At 33.8% G+C, this 22,568-nt stretch overlaps 1 protein-coding gene across 6 annotated transcripts in view; it reads right to left on the bottom strand.

Annotated features, from left to right (window-relative positions):
• Positions 1–895: 895 nt before the first annotated feature.
• LOC120419233 (UDP-glucosyltransferase 2) overlaps positions 896–22,568 on the bottom strand; it is an 86,228-nt gene continuing 64,555 nt past the window's right edge. For all 6 annotated transcript variants that reach the window (XM_039581892.2, XM_052710268.1, XM_052710270.1 and 3 more), the window contains 5 exons: positions 20,356–20,551; positions 18,756–19,236; positions 8,579–9,243; positions 8,397–8,519; positions 896–3,755 (listed from right to left, as the gene is read on the bottom strand). In XM_039581892.2, the coding sequence (XP_039437826.1) occupies positions 3,626–3,755; positions 8,397–8,519; positions 8,579–9,243; positions 18,756–19,236; positions 20,356–20,510 (1,554 nt within the window). In that variant the 5' untranslated portion in view covers positions 20,511–20,551 and the 3' untranslated portion in view covers positions 896–3,625. The remainder of the gene's footprint in view (positions 3,756–8,396; positions 8,520–8,578; positions 9,244–18,755; positions 19,237–20,355; positions 20,552–22,568) is intronic.

A 22,568-nucleotide genomic window follows, 5' to 3' on the forward strand; every position in this document is an offset into this window, starting at 1 on the left:
GTTTTTGTTTTTGTTTTTGTTTTTGTTTTTGTTTTTGTTTTTGTTTTTGTTTTTGTTTTTGTTTATGTTTTTTGTTTTTGTTTTAGTTTTTGTTTTTGTTTTTGTTTGGAGTTCTATATAATTTTACATTCCTTATTTTAATAAGGAATGAAATTCACGAAGGGTAATTTCTTTACTTGTAAAGATTTTAAAATTCGAATATTGTATATTTCACGATTTGAAGATTTGAATAAACTTAATAAGAAAATATAGAAAAATGGACCTCGAATTCAAGATCACGGACAAACATTACTCCTTCAGCCAAAGTGTCACGTAAATCGAACAGGGGTCGGTTCAACTTTTTCTGGTTTTGTGGGGGTTAGCAGAGAGTTACCAATCGTTTTTAAATAAGCTTTTTATTTTATTTCAATTGTATTTTTTCAGCTGATCCCTTGATTTTTTCAGGAATAATTATTTTGAAAAGGAGGAAACAACAATATTTGATGAATTCTAGTTGGAAAAATATAAAGAATTGCATATAAACTAGTTTCAACGTACCGTCAGCTTGTCTGTAAAATTCCGCACGAGTGGTGCCGATGAATACTAAACGAATTCCACTTAGGTTGGCAAACTTGAGCACTTTGCCCTTAGTTTCGTTCCCTTTTGTACACCGACGAGCATTTCCCCGGAAGTTAGCTTTGGAAGCTGCATTTTCGTGTCCTACTCCTACGACGCAATTGTGGCAATATCTGGCTGAAATTAATTCCCAGAGCAAGTTGTTTGCAGTGCATTAACGGAAATTCACAACTGTTTTAAATTTGTTGAACTTGCACAGTTTGTTGCGTTTATTTATTTTGGCGTAATAAATCAAGACATGGAAACTAAATGGTTGTGATATTATAGCAAGTTAAACATCTGGAATCATACTTTTTATTGTCTTAACTCAAATATGTACAAGTTCAATGTGAAAACCTCACCAGCGACGATCTGTACAGGCACTTTAAAACTAATAAAAAGCGACTACACGAAGCCATAGGGCAATATTCTTTGATTTAGCATCGAGCTCGTTGATAATTCAGAGAATATTTCCCTACGAATGTGAGATTGAAAAAAAAAACACCCTCATCGTACATTGGAAAAACTGTTACACTCAAAACAGTCACGCGAGGTGATTTTTAAACTGGGAGAGGGAGGAGGATTTAAAAAAATAACAGAGCAATTCTCTACGAAATCGGTCTTTTTTCTTCAATTTTAATTTTTGTATTTTTTAATCCGACTGAAACTTTTTTGGTGCCTTCGGTATGCCCAAAGAAGCCATTTTGCATCATTAGTTTGTCCATATAATTTTCCATACAAATTTGGCAGCTGTCCATACAAAAATGATGTATGAAAATTCAAAAATCTGTATCTTTTGAAGGAATTTTTTGATCGATTTGGTGTCTTCGGCAAAGTTGTAGGTATGGATACGGACTACACTGGAAAAAAATAATACACGGTAAAAAAAATTTGGTGATTTTTTTATTTAACTTTTTATCACTAAAACTTGATTTACAAAAAAACACTATTTTTAATTTTTTTTATTTTTTGATATGTTTTAGAGGACATAAAATGCCAACTTTTCAGAAATTTCCAGGTTGTGCAAAAAATCATTGACCGAGTTATGAATTTTTTAATCAATACTGATTTTTTCAAAAAATCGAAATTTTGGTCGTAAAATTTTTTCAACTTCATTTTTCGATGTAAAATCAAATTTGCAATCAAAAAGTACTTTAGTGAAATTTTGATAAAGTGCACCGTTTTCAAGTTATAGCCATATTTAAGTGACTTTTTTGAAAATAGTCGCAGTTTTTTATTTTTTAAAATTAGTGCACATGTTTGCCCAGTTTTGAAAAAAATATTTTTGAAAAGCTGAGAAAATTCTCTATATTTTGCTTATTCGGACTTTGTTGATACGACCTTTAGTTGCTGAGATATTGCAATGCAAAGGTTTAAAAACAGGAAAATTGATGTTTTCTAAGTTTCACCCAAACAACCCACCATTTTCTATCGTCAATATCTCAGCAACTAATGGTCCGATTTTCAATGTTAATATATGAAACAATTGTGAAATTTTCCGATCTTTTCGAAAAAAATATTTTCAAAATTTTCAAATCAAGACTAACATTTTAAAAGGGCGTAATATTGAATGTTTGGCCTTTTTGAAATGTTAGTCTTGATTTGAAAATTTTGAAAATATTTTTTTCGAAAAGATCGGAAAATTTCACAAATGTTTCATATATTAACATTGAAAATCGGACCATTAGTTGCTAAGATATTGACGATAGAAAATGGTGGGTTGTTTGGGTGAGACTTAGAAATCATCAATTTTCCTGTTTTTAAACCTTTGCATTGCAATATCTCAGCAACTAAAGGTCGTATCAACAAAGTCCGAATAAGCAAAATATAGAGAATTTTCTCAGCTTTTCAAAAATATTTTTTTCAAAACTGGGCAAACATGTGCACTAATTTTAAAAAATGAAAAACTGCGACTATTTTCAAAAAAGTCACTTAAATATGGCTATAACTTGAAAACGGTGCACTTTATCAAAATTTCACTAAAGTACTTTTTGATTGCAAATTTAATTTTACATCGAAAAATGAAGTTGAAAAATTTTTACGACCAAAATTTCGATTTTTTGAAAAAATCAGTATTGATTAAAAATTTCATAACTCGGTCAATGATTTTTTGCACAACCTGGAAATTTCTGAAAAGTTGGCATTTTATGTCCTCTAAAACATATCAAAAAATAAAAAAAATTAAAAATAGTGTTTTTTTGTAAATCAAGTTTTAGTGACAAAAAGTTAAATAAAAAAATCACCAAATTTTTTTTACCGTGTATTATTTTTTTCTAGTGTAGTCCGTATCCATACCTACAACTTTGCCGAAGACACCAAATCGATCAAAAAATTCCTTCAAAAGATACAGATTTTTGAATTTTCATACATCATTTTTGTATGGACAGCTGCCAAATTTGTATGGAAAATTATATGGACAAACTAATGATGCAAAATGGCTTCTTTGGGCATACCGAAGGCACCAAAAAAGTTTCAGTCGGATTAAAAAATACAAAAAAAATCGAATGACCGAAATCCTAGAGAACTGCTCAACAGGGACAAATAAATTAGTACAGTTCTAGCGGCTAACCTAAAGTCTAACACTCTTGTCTGACGACATCTGCGGTGTACACGTGTGCAGAGTTCCCTAAGAAGAGTTGGAAGTTTTGTTTTGTTCAATAGTTGGAGAGGAGAGAAACCTTGCATCACCCAAAATTTGCTTACGTTGCTAAGAATTTATTTTATACACATATGCTAAAACTTTTTGCCTTCGGCGAAACCTTACACTTTTATCACAATCAAAATGCGACTTTGAATTTCGCTTTTTAGGTAGACCAAATTTCCAGCACTTAAAAATAGAGAAAAAAAACTTAGCTCAGTTCTGAAACTGAAACTAGCTCGGATTGCACCCAACTTTTCCAGCGACTTTTTCCTTCGCAAGTTCCCTTCAACGTTGCGACTTCAACGACTACAATTTTGGCTTCGTGGTGGAGTTGTTTGGCGTTGGTAGATTTGTGGTAGATATCATGGTTCGATCGAAGCTTATTTTTCGCTAGTGTACTTTTTCCTTCGTGAGATGCTGGATGATTTGCGGTCGAACTGCCCTTTTGAGCAGATAGCGGGCCACGTAGCCCGCGGCCAGGAAGAAGCAGATCATGTCCAGACCGTAGTAGGTGAAGAAGCTGTGAAGAAGGGAAATTTAAAGTAAATATATTATCGTAAAATATCTAATTTTTATTATAAAATTGCAGTCAGCTTTTCTGAAAATTTAACAAAAATTGAGTGGCTTTTAATTTCCCTAGTATGAAAGTTCAACCGTTTTGATTCTGCCCAAAACTAGTTATCATTCGATGTTGGCAGGTGAGCTAATTAGCATCCAACTAAAACAGAATTGGATGAGCGATACAGTAATTGCAATCAATAGTATGAACCATAATCACATCGCCAAATTATGCAATAAATAAGCCCTGAATCCCTTGACATCAGATAACCCTGCCAATAATTCAGTGGAATTGTGCAATTGAATGGATTCAAATTTAATTTACGTGATGTTGACAATTTGCCGAATTTGCTGTGGGGAATATAAATCATTTATAATATATACTCCTAATTCTTTTGGAATCTAAAAAAAACAACAAATATCCAGAACGATATTAGAAGTTAAATCAAACTGTTGGTTTTATAACTACAATTCATGACACAGGTAGCAAAAGAAGATTTTTTCTGCACGAATTGTACATCTATCAAATGAGATACACTTAGTTGGATGATTAGTGCAGAAAAAATCAAGTTTTGCAACGAGTTGTAAACAATATTTTCGCAATTCAAAAAATACCGTCGAATAGAATTCTAGGTCAAACGTCGAAGTGTTTAGTCAATTTATAGTTTAATTCAAAATGATGTTGAAAAGTATTAGTTTTCTTAGTATTAATATTATTAACACTCATTTGAGTGCTGAAAAGTAGAACTTTTCAGCCCTTGCATGGTTGTCAAAGTCCAAAAATGTATATTATTGTATATTATTAACACTCATTTGAGTGCTGAAAAGTAGAACTTTTCAGCCCTTGCATGGTTTTCAAAGTCCAAAAATGTATAATTGCAAACAATTATCTGAGTTATTTAAAACAAATATTTTAAGACAAGGGCATACACGAAAATCTGAAAAAGAAATCTTATTTGTAGCTGTACTTTAATTGGCTGCAATTTGAAAACGTTGATTTAATTTCGAAAAATAAACACGAAGTTTTCAATTTCATATTTTATATTAATCTTCTTTTTGCAACCTACGGTATTAACTTTTTTTGAAGATATTTTTGGAAATTGCCTTGAAAAATGATTCAAAATACAATAAAATATTTTTTTCTAAAGTAACTTTTTTCCAATAAATAACTCTTTATAATTTGATAAGTTTTTCCTTACATCTAAAAAAAGTCAGTTTTGAAAAAAAAATAGTTAAAAATTACGAAAGTTTTATTTTTGAGATTGAATATCAAGTCAATAGTTTCCGATGATGACTGATATTGTGTAAAATAAAAGTGTAATATTGCATGAGGTGAAGGGTGAATTTTCATCAGGTTCACATTTTTAGACATTTTTGTTATGTAAAATTACTCAAAAAAGAGGTAATATTCAACCTACTAAATTTTCAACGTTTCAAAATTCAACTTTTTTTTGCAGTGCCGCCTACTCAGATTAATGTAATGATAATAATATTTTTTGGAACAAGGAAAAATACTTTTCTAAACATGAAAATGATATAAAATTTTGACGAAACTCATGGAAAATGTTAAATTAAATCAAGAAATTTTGGAGAAAGTAATTTTTCGTTTTACGAAATCGTGAATATTTCCGCTTATAATGAAGCAAACTGATACATATTTAAGGGAATTTGTTCTGCAAACTGTTATCTACAATATGATTGATTCGAAAATGTAGGATTTAAATAGTAGTTTATGCAACAAGTTGTAAAAAGAAGATTTCAGTAGTTTTTTTTTGTAAAAGGTCTTTATAAACATATGAAACACAATAGCTACACAGCAAAAAATCCGATGGTAAAATCGCATGCAGAAGCATGCACATCACCTTCGTCAAAAAATACACTTAATATTACACACTGCATGTACAATTTTTGTAAACACACAAAAAAAGTTGCAACCGACGGGATTCAAACCCAGCACCAATAGTACGGACAGGTGCCTTAGCCCGCTCGGCCATCAGACCGATGAAAAATGGAAAGGATAAACGCATATATGAGCTTGACATTTCGGTCGTTTGGATTCCCATGCTGATGGGCTACATATTTCAGGGTGTATTATTACATAGAATTTCATAAAATAATACAAACATTATTTTACACCGAGGCCTTTTACACGCAGCTGGATTACTACTTTTTTTGCAGTGTAATAGAACTTTTTAAAAACAAAAATTCTATTTTGTTTTCAGCACGAATCGTAATTTTATCCAACGAGGTTTACCAAGTTTGATAAATACACAGAAAAAAAAGTTTAATTTTGGAATGTTGAAATTTTGGTTGGTTGAATATTACCTCTTTTTGAGTAATTTTACATTAAAATTGTGTAAAAATGTGAACCTGATGATTACTCATCAGAAACTGATGAATATTCTCCAATTCCTTCGACCAATCAAAATTCATGCCATTTCAATAACAAATACTGTTAAAATGACAGAAAATGTTATGGAATCTTCTTGAAAAATCCAATTTTGCATAAGCGTTTAAAAACAGATTAGGTTATCATACCAAAATTTGTTATTAATCGGATATTGGTTGAAAGCCAAAACAACTTGGGAATAACATTTTTTGTTATGGAAGAATACCAGCAACTGTTATTGGGATGATCGGATTAGTTGTTAAAATAACAAAAACTAATAACAAAGATTTGTTTGAAGAATAACTTAAAATGTTATTACAATAACAATCCAATAACAAAAAAAATCATAACGACGAATAACAAATCTTGTTATAAATAACATAAAATGTTATCGGAATAGTATTTTCAAATATCAAAAAATGTTATTCCCAAGTTATTTCCGTCTGCTCGGGATACCAATACTTCGATGCCCGTGTGCTCTCTTGTTATATCTAGATAGGAATCCCAGCAAGCTTAGTTCAAAAGAGCACACCGGCATCGAAGTAAAAAAAAATCAACATGCAGCACCAGATCAAAATTTCGTCAAAATCAATTTGGGCCTTTGCAAATATTTTTTGATATTCTTTTATGTCCCTCGATTCTGACCAAAAAATAAAAAAAAAGTTAAAAAAAATGAAAATTTAAGCCACGGTTTCAACATTTGAATGTAAAAAGTGTTTTAAAATACATTATACACCTGTCCAGTTGTTTTGCAATCATACGTTTCCAAAATGTCTAAGCATTCACGAATTTGTTTTTGTTAGAAAAAAGTAAAAAAGATATAAAGATAAGACATTTTTAATCATTTTGAGTGATTTGATACGATATTTGAGAACATATTTTATAATTTGAATTTTTTTAATTGTGTTTTGCATTGATTTTTAATTTCATCAGTATTTATTTGTTTATTTTTAATTCGTAAAATTAAATTTTAAATTCTAGAAAAATATTTTTTTGCGTAAAACTATACAAATGTTTTGAAACCTTGATAAAATATTTTTTTTTTGTTTTTTCAGTTTTTTTGTATTGTTTTTCATTCACAAAGCTTTTTAGACGATTTTAAAAGTAAACAACACCGGTTAAGCTAAAACTGAAAAAAATGATGTGCTCTGAAAAAAAAAAATTCTCTTGAACAAATAATGTTGGTCCTATGGGTGAAAATTTGCAGCAGTTTTCCAATTTCAAAACTCTAGTATTTTGGAAAAGAGTGTGCAAATTTTAATGCACGAAGTTGATTATAAAAGGGGAAATCGAGCTGAAAATATTTCAAAGGCCATTTTTTTTTACTCAAGAATGTAAAAGTTTCAAAAGAAAGGTATATGTTTTAATGTTAAATTAATTCTTATCTTAAAGAAGCTCACAATATGTCCATATTTAAAAAAAAAAATGGCTGATTGTGATTCACAGCCAAGTTAACGTGAAAATAACATATTGTTGGAATTTTTTTTTAGTCTGGAAGGTATGACTTAAACTTCATTATACAACGGTTCAAACTTTAACGTGAATTTATTTTGAGAAGCTCTACTAGAACTCCTTCAACTTTCTGCGACTTGAGCGCCCCTTCTTTGATGAAAAAAAAATTAGCATTAAGTATGAATTTTAAAAACCACTCCAGTAGAAATATTCATAAAATTGCCTTTGGCACTCCCAATTTTTTTATATTTTAAGCCAAATTATTTAGTTATTTGTAATTCTATCAAATATCTAATGAGGATGTTATAGCTGACATGAAAATTTTGCAAATCATCGATTTCGGCGCCCCCCAAGGGCTGGCGCCGTTGTCAGTCGCCAACCGCGCCAACCCCTAGGTACGGCGCTGATCACACCAGAAAGTTTCATGAAGATATACGACCTTTAGAACAAACCGAGCAAAATCTACAAAAACTGCGTCTTAAAATTACCAGTTTTATGTAACACTATCTCAATTTTGACTGGAAATGTGGTGAATTTACAAATTTTAGAGATCAAATTAATGTTTGTTCTGACTTAAAATATGTCTTTTCCTAAAATTTAATTAATTTCTTCATTGTTCCATAAACGCCTGTTTGAAATATCTAGGCAGAACTAATTAGCTGCTCGACAGCATGCGGAGCACCTAATGAGTTTTAAATTTCAGTTCAGCAACTTGAATCAAGATCACTAAAATCATTAACTTTTGATTTATTTTTCACTTACGTTAGATTTCTCGCCGGCGACTGCAGATGGTACGCTCCGTTGTGTCGTATCACGTACTCGGTCCAGTAGATGGCCGTCTCCAGTGGGGTATTTCTTTGGTCCTTAAGCAGCATTTGGCGGTACCTAAAAATTATAGAAAATTAGCTTTTGAATTTTCTACTGAAAATTTAAGTTAGCCTCACCTCGCATCATTCCGGTACTTGGGATCGTGGATCGCCCGGTGGATGGCCCGCACCAGCTGGTCACTGGTCAGCGTTTCCAGCTCCAGCACGATTGCGTAGCCGTCCCGTTCGGCCTTGGCCGCGTTCGCATCGTGGTCACAAAACACCGGCATCGTGACCACCGGAACTCCGTGGTAGACCGTCTCGAACATACTGAGCAGCCCTCCGTGGGTGACGAAAGCCCGCAGCTTCCGGTGGCCAAGGATGTCCTGCTGGGGCAGCCACCGGCCGAGCATCACGTTCGAGGGCAGGTCGTTCAACATGGACGCGTTCGCTTCGTACTTCCAGAGCACCCGGTAGGGCAGCCGGGCAAACGATTGGACCAGCAGTTGGCGCAACCGGTCCGGCATGTTGGCGACCTTCACGGACGAACCCATCGAGACGTAGATGAAGCCGGACTCGCCCGCACCGGCGATAAAGTCCTCCAGATCCTGGGGCAGCGGTCCGGCCGGCTTGCAGTGGATGCACGCGATTTCGGCCACGTTCGGAAGATTTGCCCGCGGGTAGCTCAGCACGGCGTGGCCGTTTTGCAGGATGAAGCTCACGTTCCGGGACATGTCCAGCAGGTTCGGAATGTCCGAACCGAGGTGACGCCGTACGACGGCCTGCAGCACGGTCATGGCTGGCTGCAATGGGGGAAAAAATACACACACTTGAACGTTTAAAGTACATCAGGTTGGCCTTGACCGTCGTCGGCATCGTCACCGTAGTAACGAGCTTATCACACGACCTACATGACCGAAAAGGTGATCCATCCATCCAAGTCGGCGAAAAAGATTGCTTTTCGATAGTGCGAAACGATGCAATCTAGTGACCGGCGATGGAGGAGCATTCATCTAGTTCAAGTTTAACTGGCCATCGAGAGGGGGAAGAGACGAGGGGAGGCGTTTATGGTCATTACGATGCGGTAGTGCATGGTCGACATGCCGGTTGGGTCGGCCGGTCTGCAAAATTTCCATCTTGGTTAATTACATGTACATGGCGGGCAACGGGGGACAAATCGACGCACGACACGACCGACCGGTCGAGATGAAAACATTAAAGGACAGGTCATTTACGCGTCGTGTCGTTTGGTTGGTCAGAGATAAGCGGATGAGTCGTGTTGTTTCTTGTTCACAGTAAAGCAATTGTGTAAATTTAGAAATTTAGAAATTTAAATGTCCTCTTTTTTCGTACCTCAATTTTACGCGATAAGTAGACTTAGAGTTTTTTCACGCTTAAAGAAATGCAATTTTCACGGGGACCACTATCCGAAAACACAAAATTTTACGGAAATGTCACGGAGCGTGTCAAATGCTATAAAAGAAGAACTGAAGATGAAGACTTTCATCATTGTCATGATTTTTCGTTCAAAGATATAAATTTCGCGTCGCTTTCAATATTTGACAAAATTCCTTCTACAAGTTTTTTAGAATAGTGCCCTACACATGCTGATTCCTTTTGGTAACGATTATTGAACATTGAAATGTTGTGTTTTCATCTAATTTTCATTGAACTTTCATTATGATTTTTGGACAATATAAAAAGCATTTATTGTTATTGTAAATGTTGAGGTACATAGTTTTTGTCATAATCTTCATCATTCTGTATATAGATGAGTCCAAAAACATCAACAAATGCATTTTTAATTAAATTTTCTGCAAAAAGCGTAGTCGGGGCAAAATGCACCGCTGTGAAGCTCCTTGGTAAAAACAGCGGTGTCATCTAGTGGTGACTAGTGAAAACTGCTTTTACCCGGTGCATTTTGCCCCATGTTGTGGTGCATTTTGCCCCGTTGTTTTAGTGCATTTTGCCCCAATGTTAGAAATTTGATATTTTCGAACAATTTTGAGGTTTTTTAAGACTTTTTTCACATGGATGACGAAGAATAATAGTTGTTTTAGAACATCGAACAAAATTCTTCCACAGTAATGCTGTTATGATTGAGAAATCACAGTTTTCCCTTAGGGGGTGCAGATTACCCCCTCTCCCCTACCACAAAGTGGAACCAAAAATCAAATGGCAGTAGTGACTCTGTGGCTAAGCTAAGTGAGTTTTCAAGCTGGAAATATCCAGTTTTCACGAGGACCATCAAATCAAACCATCAAATTTTGTAGGAATTTCACGGGACTAAGTAAAAAATAAAAATGTTTCAGAAAAGAGCTGATTTTAAAAACAAAATAATATTTTGAAGCACGAGTCATTTCATCATGAATAAACCGAGTTTGAAATCTTATTTTTGATTTTTTTGAATTAGGGGGAGAGGGGGTAATATGCACCCCCGGGGCAAAATGCACCCCCTGCTTTTCTCGGTATTTGAAAGAATTTTCCGGGAAAAAAATCATAGAAATTGGAAGCTTAACATTGCTAAACCATGCTGGAAAAATTTGAGCTACGCATTATAAAAACAGCTTAAGTTATTTGCAAAACTTTAAAATGTTGTGTTTTTATCTAATTTTCATTGAACTTTCATTATGATTTTTGGACAATATAAAAAGCATTTATTGATATTGTAAGTGTTGAGGTATAAAGTTTTTGCTATAATTTTCATTATTCTATAGATAGATGAGTCCAAAAACATCAAAAAATGCATTTTTAACTAAATTTTCTGCAAAAAGCGTGATCGGGGCAAAATGCACCGCTGTGAAGCTCCTTTATAAAAACAGCGGTGTCATCTAGTGGTGACTAGTGAAAACTGCTTTTACCCGGTGCATTTTGCCCCGTTGTTGCGGTGCATTTTGCCCCAATGTTGCGGTGCATATTGCCCCGCATGATTGTTTGAAATGAATCAAAAATGTTTTTAGAAATTTGATATTTTCAAACAATTTTGAGGTTTTTTAAGACTTTTTTCACATGGATGACGAAGAATAATAGTTGTTTTAGAACATCGAACAAAATGCTTCCATAGTAATGCTGTGATGGTTGAGAAATCACAGTTTTCTCTTAGGGGGTGCATATTACCCCCTCTCCCCCTATTAGTTTTCAAGAAACTAGTTTTACTACTTCTTTTTCACTACTCATTTCATAGTATTTTAAAACTAATATGGTTTTTCAATTTAAAAAATTCTAACTATAAAATGTCAAACTTTTTTTTTCAAAAGCAAAAAGTATCCATTAAAGCAGGCCTGCCCAACGCTCGGCCCGCGGGCCGGATCCGACCCACGAAACCATTTCATCCGGCCCGCGACGGCTTTCCAAAATAGTTCTATGACCGGCCCTTAATGCTGTTCATGAATTATTCAATAAATAAATTGAGCGTCTAAATTAAAATTAATAAATAGCTTGAAATCAAATTTTCGCATATTATTTTTATAGGAACATTTTTTGTTGCTTTTGCAATGAAATGTTGCCTTTGCAACGTATTGTTTGGAATTGTTTTTTGATTTTTTTTGTTTCAATTTCGAACATTCTTTCTGATTGAATTTAGTTGTTATCTTTTCTATATTGAAATTTTCTGAAAAAAAAAACCCGATTTAATATCACCAGAGGTGAAATAGAGCCTTTCTTACAAAATGATGAAACTCCGAGAAATATATTGGTGTAATTAATTTTTCAGAAACATAATGTTACCACTCAGTGAGAATTTTACCTAAAGCTTCGAATCTAAACCTCAAATGCAATTTTTTTTTAATTTCAGAGGTACATTATTTGTCGCAAGATATTTAAATTTAATTAAGAAAAACATATTGGATTGAAATTATTAGAAAAAAAATAAAGGGTACTCAGTCTTTATTGTTAGTCTATGATTAACTTAAAAAAATATGTATCGCTATTGCACTTTGTCGATCTATTATCAGAAGCCAGAAAGAACACTTTCACGCGCAGCGTAAAACGCGCAAGCGTAAAAGCGCTGGCGTTGAAGCTTCGACTTGCCGAGCTTTCGAGCGAGAACGAGCCGGGACTTTGAATTTGATGTTCAGTATATGATTTTGTATAAATCCAAAAATTTAATAGGAAAAAATAGGGTAAAAATAAGACGAAAAACACTAAAATGGCTATATCTCTGGAAATACATTTTGGAAAAGCTTCAAATTTTGGGCCCAAGCAGTTTATGGCGCATGTTTTCGAATGGCTTTTTGTTTGAAACTGAATTCGTTTAATTTGATAGTGTTATCTGTAAAATAGTCCAAAAAATACCTCTAAAAATGGCTTTGACCACATTTACTGGTCGAAAATTGTGAATCGAAAAATAAAATGTTCGTCTCCGAGCCCACGGCTTCAGATCTGATTTATAAAAATTGTGGGTTTTAAGAGCGGTTTTCCAGTGATGGAAGACACAAATTTTTAAGAGCGGATACAGACATCGCTCATGTATTTCAGAAAAAGACATCTCAAAAATCAGACTTTGAGTTCCGGGTTTCGGGCCAAAATTCAATCGAAAGAGCGCATCTAAACCTTCATTTTAGTAATAGGATTTTTTCCTGGGACGAATCCTCGCCGTGCACGATTTTTTTTAGATTACTGAAAAAAGCGTTTTTCCAAAAGCAAACCTTAAACCTTTCTTTTGTAAGAAAGGCAAAAATATTGTAAAAAAACAAAATTATCATGAAATTATTTCATGGAAATTTAATATATAGCTTCGAAAAAACTCAAAGTTGGTCCAAAAAATCAGGGGGCAAAAAAATATTTTTTTCAAAAACTTCCAAACTTTCATGAAAACAACAAGTCATATCAACTGAAAACAACCTAAAACGCATGTTTCTGCATATTTATCATGTTTGGGCTGGATTTAAAATATTTTGAATTTTTATGAATATCCAATGTACAGCACCGCAAAAACTTTATTTTTGGCAAAAAAATAAATTTTCGTCAATACTTAGGTATTTTGGAAACTAATGATTGCAAAACAACTGGACAGGTGTATAATGCATTTTTAAACACTTTTTTCATTCAAATGTTAAAACCGTGGCTCGTAAATTAATATTTTTTACCCCCCCTCCCCCCCCCCCCCCTTGACTTTGGTCAGAGTCGAGGGACATAAATTTCAAAAAATATTTGCAACGGAATAAATTGAAAAAAAAATAGTTTTTACTGTAGGAAGGGGTACGGATTACACTGGAAAAAAATAATACACGGTAAAAAAAATTTGGTGATTTTTTTATTTTACTTTTTGTCACTAAAACTTGATTTGCAAAAAAACACTATTTTTAATTTTTTTTATTTTTTGATATGTTTTAAATGCCAACTTTTCAGAAATTTCCAGGTTGTGCAAAACATCTTTGACCGAGTTATGAATTTTTGAATCAATACTGATTTTTTCAAAAAATAAAAAAAAATTGGTCGCAAAAAGTTTTTAACTTTATTTTTCGATGTAAAATCAAATTTGTAATCAAAAAGTACTTTAGTGAAATTTTGATAAAGTGCACCGTTTTCAAGTTAAAGCCATTTTTAGGTGACTTTTTTTTAAATAGTCGCGGTTTTTCATTTTTTTTAAATTAGTGCGCATGTTTGCCCATTTTTGAAAAAAATATTTTTGAAATGCTGAGAAAATTCTCTATATTTTCCTTTTTGAACTTTGTTGATACGACCCTAAGTTGCTGAGATATTGTCATGCAAAGGTTCAAAAACAGGAAAATTGATGTTTTCTAAGTCTCACCCAAACAACCCACCAGTTTCTAATGTCAATATCTCAGCAACTAATGGTCCGATTTTCAATGTAAAAATACGAAACATTCGTTAAATTTTCCGATCTTTTCGAAAAAAATATTTTCATAATTTTTAAACAAAGACTAACATTTTAAAAGGGCCAAACATTCAATATTACGCCCTTTTGAAATGTTAGTCTTGGTTTAAAAATTTAGAAAATATTTTTTTCGAAAAGATTGGAAAATTTAACTAATGTTTCATAGTTTAATATTGAAAATCGGACCATTAGTTGCTGAGATATTGACATTAGAAACTGGTGGGTTGTTTGGGTGAGACTTAGAAAACATAAATTTTCCTGTTTTTGAACCTTGCATGACAATATCTCAGCAACTAAGGGTCGTTTCAACAAAATTCAAAAAAGCAAAATATAGAGAATTTTCTCAGCTTTTCACAAATATGTTTTTTTTAAAGTGGGCAAACATTTGCACTTATTTAAAAAATGAAAAACTGCGGTTATTTTCAAAAAAGTTACCTAAAATGGCTATATTTTGAAAACGGTGCACTTTATCAAAATTTCACTAAAGTACTTTTTGATTGCAAATTTGATTTTACATCGAAAAATGAAGTTGAAAAATTTTAGCGATCAATATTCGATTTTTGAAAAAATCTGTATTGATTAAAAAATTCATAACTCGGTCAATGATTTTTTGCACAACCTGGAAATTTCTGAAAAGTTGGCATTTTATGTCCTCTAAAACATATAAAAAAATAAAAAAAATTAAAAATAGTGTTTTTTTGTAAATCAAGTTTTAGTGATAAAAAGTTAAATAAAAAAATCACCAAATTTTTTTTACCGTGTATCACTTTTTTCCAGTGTAGTCCATATCCATACCTACAACTTTGCCGAAGACACCAAATCGATGAAAAAATTCCTTCAAAAGATACATATTTTTGAATTTTCACAAATTACTTTTGTATGGACAGCTGCCAAATTTGTATGGAAAGTTATATGGACAAACTAATGATGCAAAATGGCTTCTTTGGGCATACCGAAGGCACCAAAAAAGTTTCAGCCAGATTAAAAAATACAAAAAATAAAATTGAAGAAAAAAGACCGATTTCGTAGAGAATTGCTCTTATGCAACCCGTCGTTAGTTAGATAATTGAAAGACCTTTTGAATGAGCCCAAAAAATCGAAGATCTGACAACCCTATCAAGAGTTATTAGCATTTAAGTGTTATTTATACACTTTTTAGAGGCCGGATCTCAGATATTTCAATAAAAATGATGTCCGTGTCCATCATGCGAACTGTCGTTAGTTAGATAATCGAAAGACCTTTCAAATGAGCCTAAGACATCAAGGATCTGACAACCCTATCAAAAGTTATTAGCACTTAAGTGTTATTTATACACTTTTTGGAGGCCGGTTTTCAGATATTGTGATAGAAATATTGTCTGAATTGTCTAGCAGACCTTGCCGATTAGCCAGAAATATTGAAGGTCTGCGAACCCTATCAAGAGAAATGACCCAGTCAACTTATTCGGAATTCTGAAACGGAATTCAATTCGAATCGTTTACGTATTCCGTTTCAAACGCAACAACCGGTACGTACACGGAAACGTAAACGATTCGAATTGAATTCCGTTTCAGAGTTCCGATTGAGATGACTGGGGAGTAATAAAGTTGATTTGTTAAACATGTTAAGGGGAAAGTTGCTATTTTTACTGATTGTATTGACTTTATGAATGTGAGGAAGGCACCAACCACCTAAAGGTGGATTAAGTAACGGTTTTTTTTAAATTCTGTACGCACGATATTATTTTTCTATTGAAACGTTACATTTACATGATTTATTTAATCGTTATCCCTGAGAAATTTTATGTCTTAAAAATATTTTCATAAATATTTTTCAAACAAATGTTTCAAATGGCTGTTAATGAATAATTATTGTGATTAAAATTGTAACTTTATGAGCAGCTTTATAAAAAAATAGTTCAGTTGTCTGTAACTATTCGCTAGGTGTTCACCGCTGACTGGTGGAGGTCGTTTAATGCACGTGTATTTGGGGCCTCATTTTTGTGTGTGTGTTTGTGAGTCTGTTTATACCCCCGTACATTGGTGGTGGGTCATTGATTGGGTTAATTGATTGGAAATTACAGCGTGGGCCAAATGATAATAATGATTCGAGTGAAAGCCCAGTTGAAAGAGACATTTCGTGCGTGAAGGCAACAGAATGATATTTATTAAATTCATTACCGTTTATAAAGGAACAATCTTCATTTTTAGGGAACCTTTCCAGGATTTAAAAACTTACTTAAAATAATTTAGTTTTATTATTTTTATTACTTATAAATCCAACAATCCAGTATTCAACAATGAATCAACCTTGTGAATAAAGCTTATTAGCATTTCACAATTGGTAACCGAATATTTTGGATGTAATCAACGGTTATAAATCGAAAAAACCTACTTCATGTAATTTCAACCCGACACCCCTCCTGGATTGCGTGTCACAAAATCAGCCCATCCACCAGTTGCCGTCAGATTTGCGAAAACCCATGTCCTGCGTCGAAGCGGGGAGGGGAGGGTCGCAAGAAAATTACATGCAAATTAAATTTAAAGCCCCTGTACTTTTGCAGTACACACGCACTCACTCACACGCTGATTACGCTTTATCACGAGCCAATCAGAACTCGGCGACCGTGGAAATGTCACGGTTCTCATCTTGTCAATTGCACCGGCCGGCTCTCCCTTGGAAAGGGGGGGCTTTCCATAACCCCAAAAACGTGTGGTTGACCTTAACCACTAATCGCATGTCGAATTGAGCTGTGTATCTAGTTATGCACATATTTATGCAGTGCGGATGATTTGGACTTAAAATATTTACAGAAATAATATTTCAGCAAAAGTAATTTTGTAAATTTTATTTTCAAAACTGTAAAAAAGACTAATTTCTCGAAACTTTTTGTACTTTTCCAAATCCAACCCCTCTCAGCCTACCCTCGCATCACCCGTAAACGGCAAATCGGCTGTCCAATTTCAGTAATGATTAGTGTGCGCGACGAAAATGGTCAGCTCTGATCGGTCAATTTTCTAGCCCACGGCTTTCCACTATTTTCCGCGCCGGTGAGTGATTTGATGCCCCCGCGTGGATACATTTGCAGCTTGGCAGAGTCGCACGAGTCGCCATCTGCCTCAGGTGAGTGTAGATCGGAAATGGCGGTTGTAATTTTCCATAACTATGCGGTCAACTGAATTTGGCATAATTACAAAAATGACAAAAATGACAAAAATGACAAAAATGACAAAAATGACAAAAATGACAAAAATGACAAAAATGACAAAAATGACAAAAATGACAAAAATGACAAAAATGACAAAAATGACAAAAATGACAAAAATGACAAAAATGACAAAAATGACAAAAATGACAAAAATGACAAAAATGACAAAAATGACGAAAATGACAAAAATTACAAAAATGACAAAAATGACAAAAATGACAAAAATTACCGATTTGATGACGTACTCAAAATTCCTAAAAAAATATTTTTTATGGAAAAAAGTTAAAAAATAGTTTAATAGTTTAAAAATCGCCGTTTCCCATTACTCACATGTAAAAAATTGTAAGACTTGTCATTTTTTGGAAAATTTAATGTTCTTTTGTTATCCTAAATAACCTTAAAAGTCCCTAAATTATTATCTCTTCACGGTTTCGAGATTCAAATCACTGAAAAACGTCTTAGTAAAAATCCTTTGAAATGAAAGGGGGCGTACCGATCTTCGGTCACGAAATATTGAAAATGGACCTCGCATCGTAATCAGGGATCAAAATTTCCCCTAAGGACAAAGTTTCACGTATATTTGTATTTTTTTTTTGTATTTTTGGATTTTTGTATTATTGTATTTTTGTATTTTTGTATTTTTGTATTTTTGTATTTTTGTATTTTTGTATTTTTGTATTTTTGTATTTTTGTATTTTTGTATTTTTGTATTTTTGTATTTTTGTATTTTTGTATTTTTGTATTTTTGTATTTTTGTATTTTTGTATTTTTGTATTTTTGTATTTTTGTATTTTTGTATTTTTGTATTTTTGTATTTTTGTATTTTTGTATTTTAGTATTTTAGTATTTTAGTATTTTAGTATTTTAGTATTTTAGTATTTTAGTATTTTAGTATTTTTGTATTTTTGGATTTTTGTATTATTGTATTTTTGTATTTTTGTATTTTTGTATTTTTGTATTTTAGTATTTTAGTATTTTAGTATTTTTGTATTTTTGTATTTTTGTATTTTTGTATTTTTGTATTTTTGTATTTTTGTATTTTTGTATTTTTGTATTTTTGTATTTTTGTATTTTTGTATTTTTGTATTTTTGTATTTTTGTATTTTTGTATTTTTGTATTTTAGTATTTTTGTATTTTTGTATTTTTGTATTTTTGTATTTTTGTATTTTTGTATTTTTGTATTTTTGTATTTTTGTATTTTTGTATTTTTGTATTTTTGCATTTTTGTATTTTTGTATTTTTGTTAATCAAAAGACTTTTTTGAAGTGTTTATTGACATCAACTCACCATAAACACCGACTGCAGCATCAGGTGGTAGCCCAGGTTCCCAATCCGATCGAAAAAGCCCATCTCGTCGGTGAACGGCCGGAAAAAGATCGGCGTCACCGAGTACGGTCCGGGATTTCCCGCCAAACTCAGCGTCCCGGTGTAGAACCCGACCGTGTTGATGTACATGTACGGCGCCCCCAGCCGGTACGCCAACCCGAGCGCACACTCCGGAAAGGCTCCGTCCAGGATGAGCAAGTCGAACTTCCGGCCCAGGATGTCCAGCGTTTCCTTGTCCTCGAGGGTGGCGTCACACAGCTGCCACGAGTACCGGAACGTGTCCCACATCGAGAGGGGCCACTCGCCCCGCATCCGCGTCCCGATCAGGTCCCAGTTGGTGTAGTTGCGCACGTACTCGACCAGCCCGGACGGGGTGATCTCCTGGAGGCCCTCGAGGGAAAAGTCCGCCGGAAAGGCACTCATGAAGGTGATGTTGTGGCCCCTTGGTTAGGTGAGAGAAAAAAATCGATGCTTTAACGAGTTGGATAAATACGATAAGTGTTGAAAAAATCGAATGTTGCAATGTTTCTTGCCACAAGTCTTCAAGGTCCTTACGATGTCTAATGGTGCAAAATGTCGAGAGAGCTTATAAAGTGTTATAAAAAATACAAATAATCAATTTTTATGAAAACGGCACATTCTTGGAAGAATTTTTTGAATTATTTTCCATTTAACCACATAGTTGAGCTGCACCGGAAACGTTACGTATTTGCCAATTTGCGAGTTCACCAGAACAATTTGCGTTGATTGACTCAACTTTGATCTTTTGCACCAGGAAATGCAACTAGTTGCCACGCTTTGACATTGACCGGGATTAGTCCACCCACGGATTGCGCACAATCTATTTCCTCCTCGTGGAATAGTTTTTCACTCACATTCGAGCTTACAGGGCACATGAAAAAAGGGACTAATCCCCTTGAAATGCACATTGGGATACGGCATAGAGTGCAATTCTAGACGAAATATCCTGTTTTTGGGATCAAATTATACATTAGTCAAAACTGATTCTAGTAAAATTTTATGTTCATTTTTCTATTTTTCAGAATTTTTTTTCAGATAACTATTTCCAACTTTTGCCACAAACATAATCCCGTTTTCAATCCTTTCTTAACGAGCCACTTGACATTGCAGGGGGGAGGTTTTTAATCCTTTCCCACAGGTGGCACTTTAAACGCGTCACTCCGCTTTCATCAGCGCACAGTTCAAGGTGACTCCCGTAACGAAGCTCACGTGGCGTGTGTCCACAAACCAATAATTGGTGCCAGGCCAAAACTTTGTTGTTTTTTTTCCCGACGGTTTTCAATGCCACCTGTGAGTGGTAACGAACCTGTCTGGCAACATTGTTTAATGTCCGGTGTGCTCAGGAGGGAACAAATCATCACGTTGACACCCCTACTTTGGCGATAAGGGGCCATTATGTGCGCATTGGGATTGTCGATGCAAGTTTGTTTAATGGCAATCAGAAGGCTTATTTTGTGGCTAATTGAGTTGTTTGTTTAGGCGTGTTAAAAAAATTACTCATAAAACAAATATAAGTAAAACTGATTTAAATAAATCTCACCTCGGTATCAGGCCCTTGGCCAGCTCCCAGAACGGGATCTTGTGTGACTTGGTGCCGCCCATCGTGATCATCAGGATGTCGGCGGTGGAGACGAGGGTTGCCAGGGACGCCACCAGCACCAGTGGCGCCCACCACATGGACGGTCCTATCCGCATCCTAGCCCGGTGGCGGCGGCGGTGGCCACTCAGCCAACTGTCTGTGAAAGGGGTGGAGAAAATAACGAGAAGTTAGTGCAAAAAATCTGGTGATAAATATAGAAAACGTGAAAAATGTTGGCAATCAGTTTGCAACGAGTAATTTTTTTTAAATCCTTGTACCTAGTAGTTGAAAAGCAAATCATTCAGAAGCAGAACTTGGTAGAATAAACTCGGATGTGAATGAAACCGTAAACCATCTTTTATTTAATTATGATGAGCGATACATCAATGTGATGTACTCTCGAGTCTTCTATGCACAACTCGTAACTGATGGGAAATTCAATATATACTCAACGAACACATCAATAATAAAACTGTATCTGTAATGGTTTACTGAACTATGCAAAATTTCCCGCAGGCTGCGATTTAGTTTGTTTTCCACTTAACCTTCAATAATGCTTTTGCAGAATTGTATCATTCTGTTTGCAATGTACTTCATTATGTTGCAATGGAGTACCGGATTCGAGTGGTAGAAATAACAGTTCTCCCATAAGAAATATATTGAAGAAAAAAAAAACAAAGAGTGCTGAAATGGAAGTGTTTCATTAATTACTGTATGACCTTGCAAGCGGAAACATGGCCTTTTGAGATATTTTTTTTACACAGTTCAGCCTCGATATAGAATTTTTAAATCAAAGAATTCGCGGATATGAAATATTGAGAAAATAAATTTGGTATGGTAACGGGCAATCAACCACTAAATTTTTAATAAAATGAGGTTTTTGAACTCGAATTAGTTGTTGAAACCATCAAAATGAAAAAAATAAATATTATTTGTGATTCAATTTTCCATACAAACCTTTAGATAATCGAACACCGGATAATGGGACCATCCATAAACCACGTGGACACTTTTTTGGAAATCTCGACCTCCCCCCCCCCTCGTGGGCAATTGTCCATATCAAAAAAAAAAATTGTATTGAGCATGGACAATCGCCATAACCCCCCCCCCACCCCATAAAGTGTCCACGTGGTTTATGGATGGCCCCAATCGAAACATCGGATAATCGAGTCAATAAAATTTTGACAGCTTCCACAAACAAAATAGGTACATGGAAGAAAATAAATGCCAGGTTTCAAATTTACTTGAAAAAATTATATAATTAATTTCCATATGTTTTAATAGTCTAATGACGCGGTTTTTATTTAACAAAAAGATAAATTTAGGTTAAAAATATTTATCTAACGTAGTAGTATCTTTCCCAAAATACAGTTTTTTTAAATACTCATATTTTTAATATTTGAAATATGGGTATCAAACGAAGTGAAATTTGTTCTGCATTTTCACATTATTAGAGTTTTTTTGTTGAAATATTAAAATTTTCACAATAACCGCACTTTTCGAAAATACACAAATTTTCACAATTCGCAAAAGAAGCAAAATTTGGAATGCATTTTCACTAATTTTTTTAAAATTACTGAATTTTAACAGAATATCTTAATTTTTTGAAAATACTTCAATTTCCATCATTTGCAATATGGGTATCAACGATGCAAAATTTTTAATGAAGCATTCAAAATTCAAATGTACCGTAATCTGGGGTGAATCGGGACTACAGTCTGAATAGGGACAGCAGTTTTTAGACCACTTAAAGCTTTTAAATTTGGAAATGGATGTACACATTTTGTTGGTCTGAGTCTGTTCTAACCGAAACCAACCAGAAAAATCACAATATTGTGCTCCAACATGGTTAAAACTGCTGTCCCAATTCGCCCCATGTGTCCCGATTGACCCCAGTTTACGGTATGTTTGAAGTATGCAAAAAATCGCTTCGGTTGATCCCATAATGCAAATTTTGAAAATTTAAGCATATTGTAACATACGGTATTTTGTGAAAATTTTAGTATTAAAAAAAATAACTCACATAAATTGAAAAACCATACACACATTCACTTCATTGGATATTTTGCTTTATTTTTTATACCCATATTGAATTTTTTTTTCTATTTTCGAGATTTTGTGAACAATTTTCAGTTTTTATACTTTGAAACTTACTATATGTTCAAAACATATAT

Source organism: Culex pipiens, chromosome 3, assembly GCF_016801865.2.
Source record: "Culex pipiens pallens isolate TS chromosome 3, TS_CPP_V2, whole genome shotgun sequence".
NCBI lineage: Eukaryota > Metazoa > Arthropoda > Insecta > Diptera > Culicidae > Culex > Culex pipiens.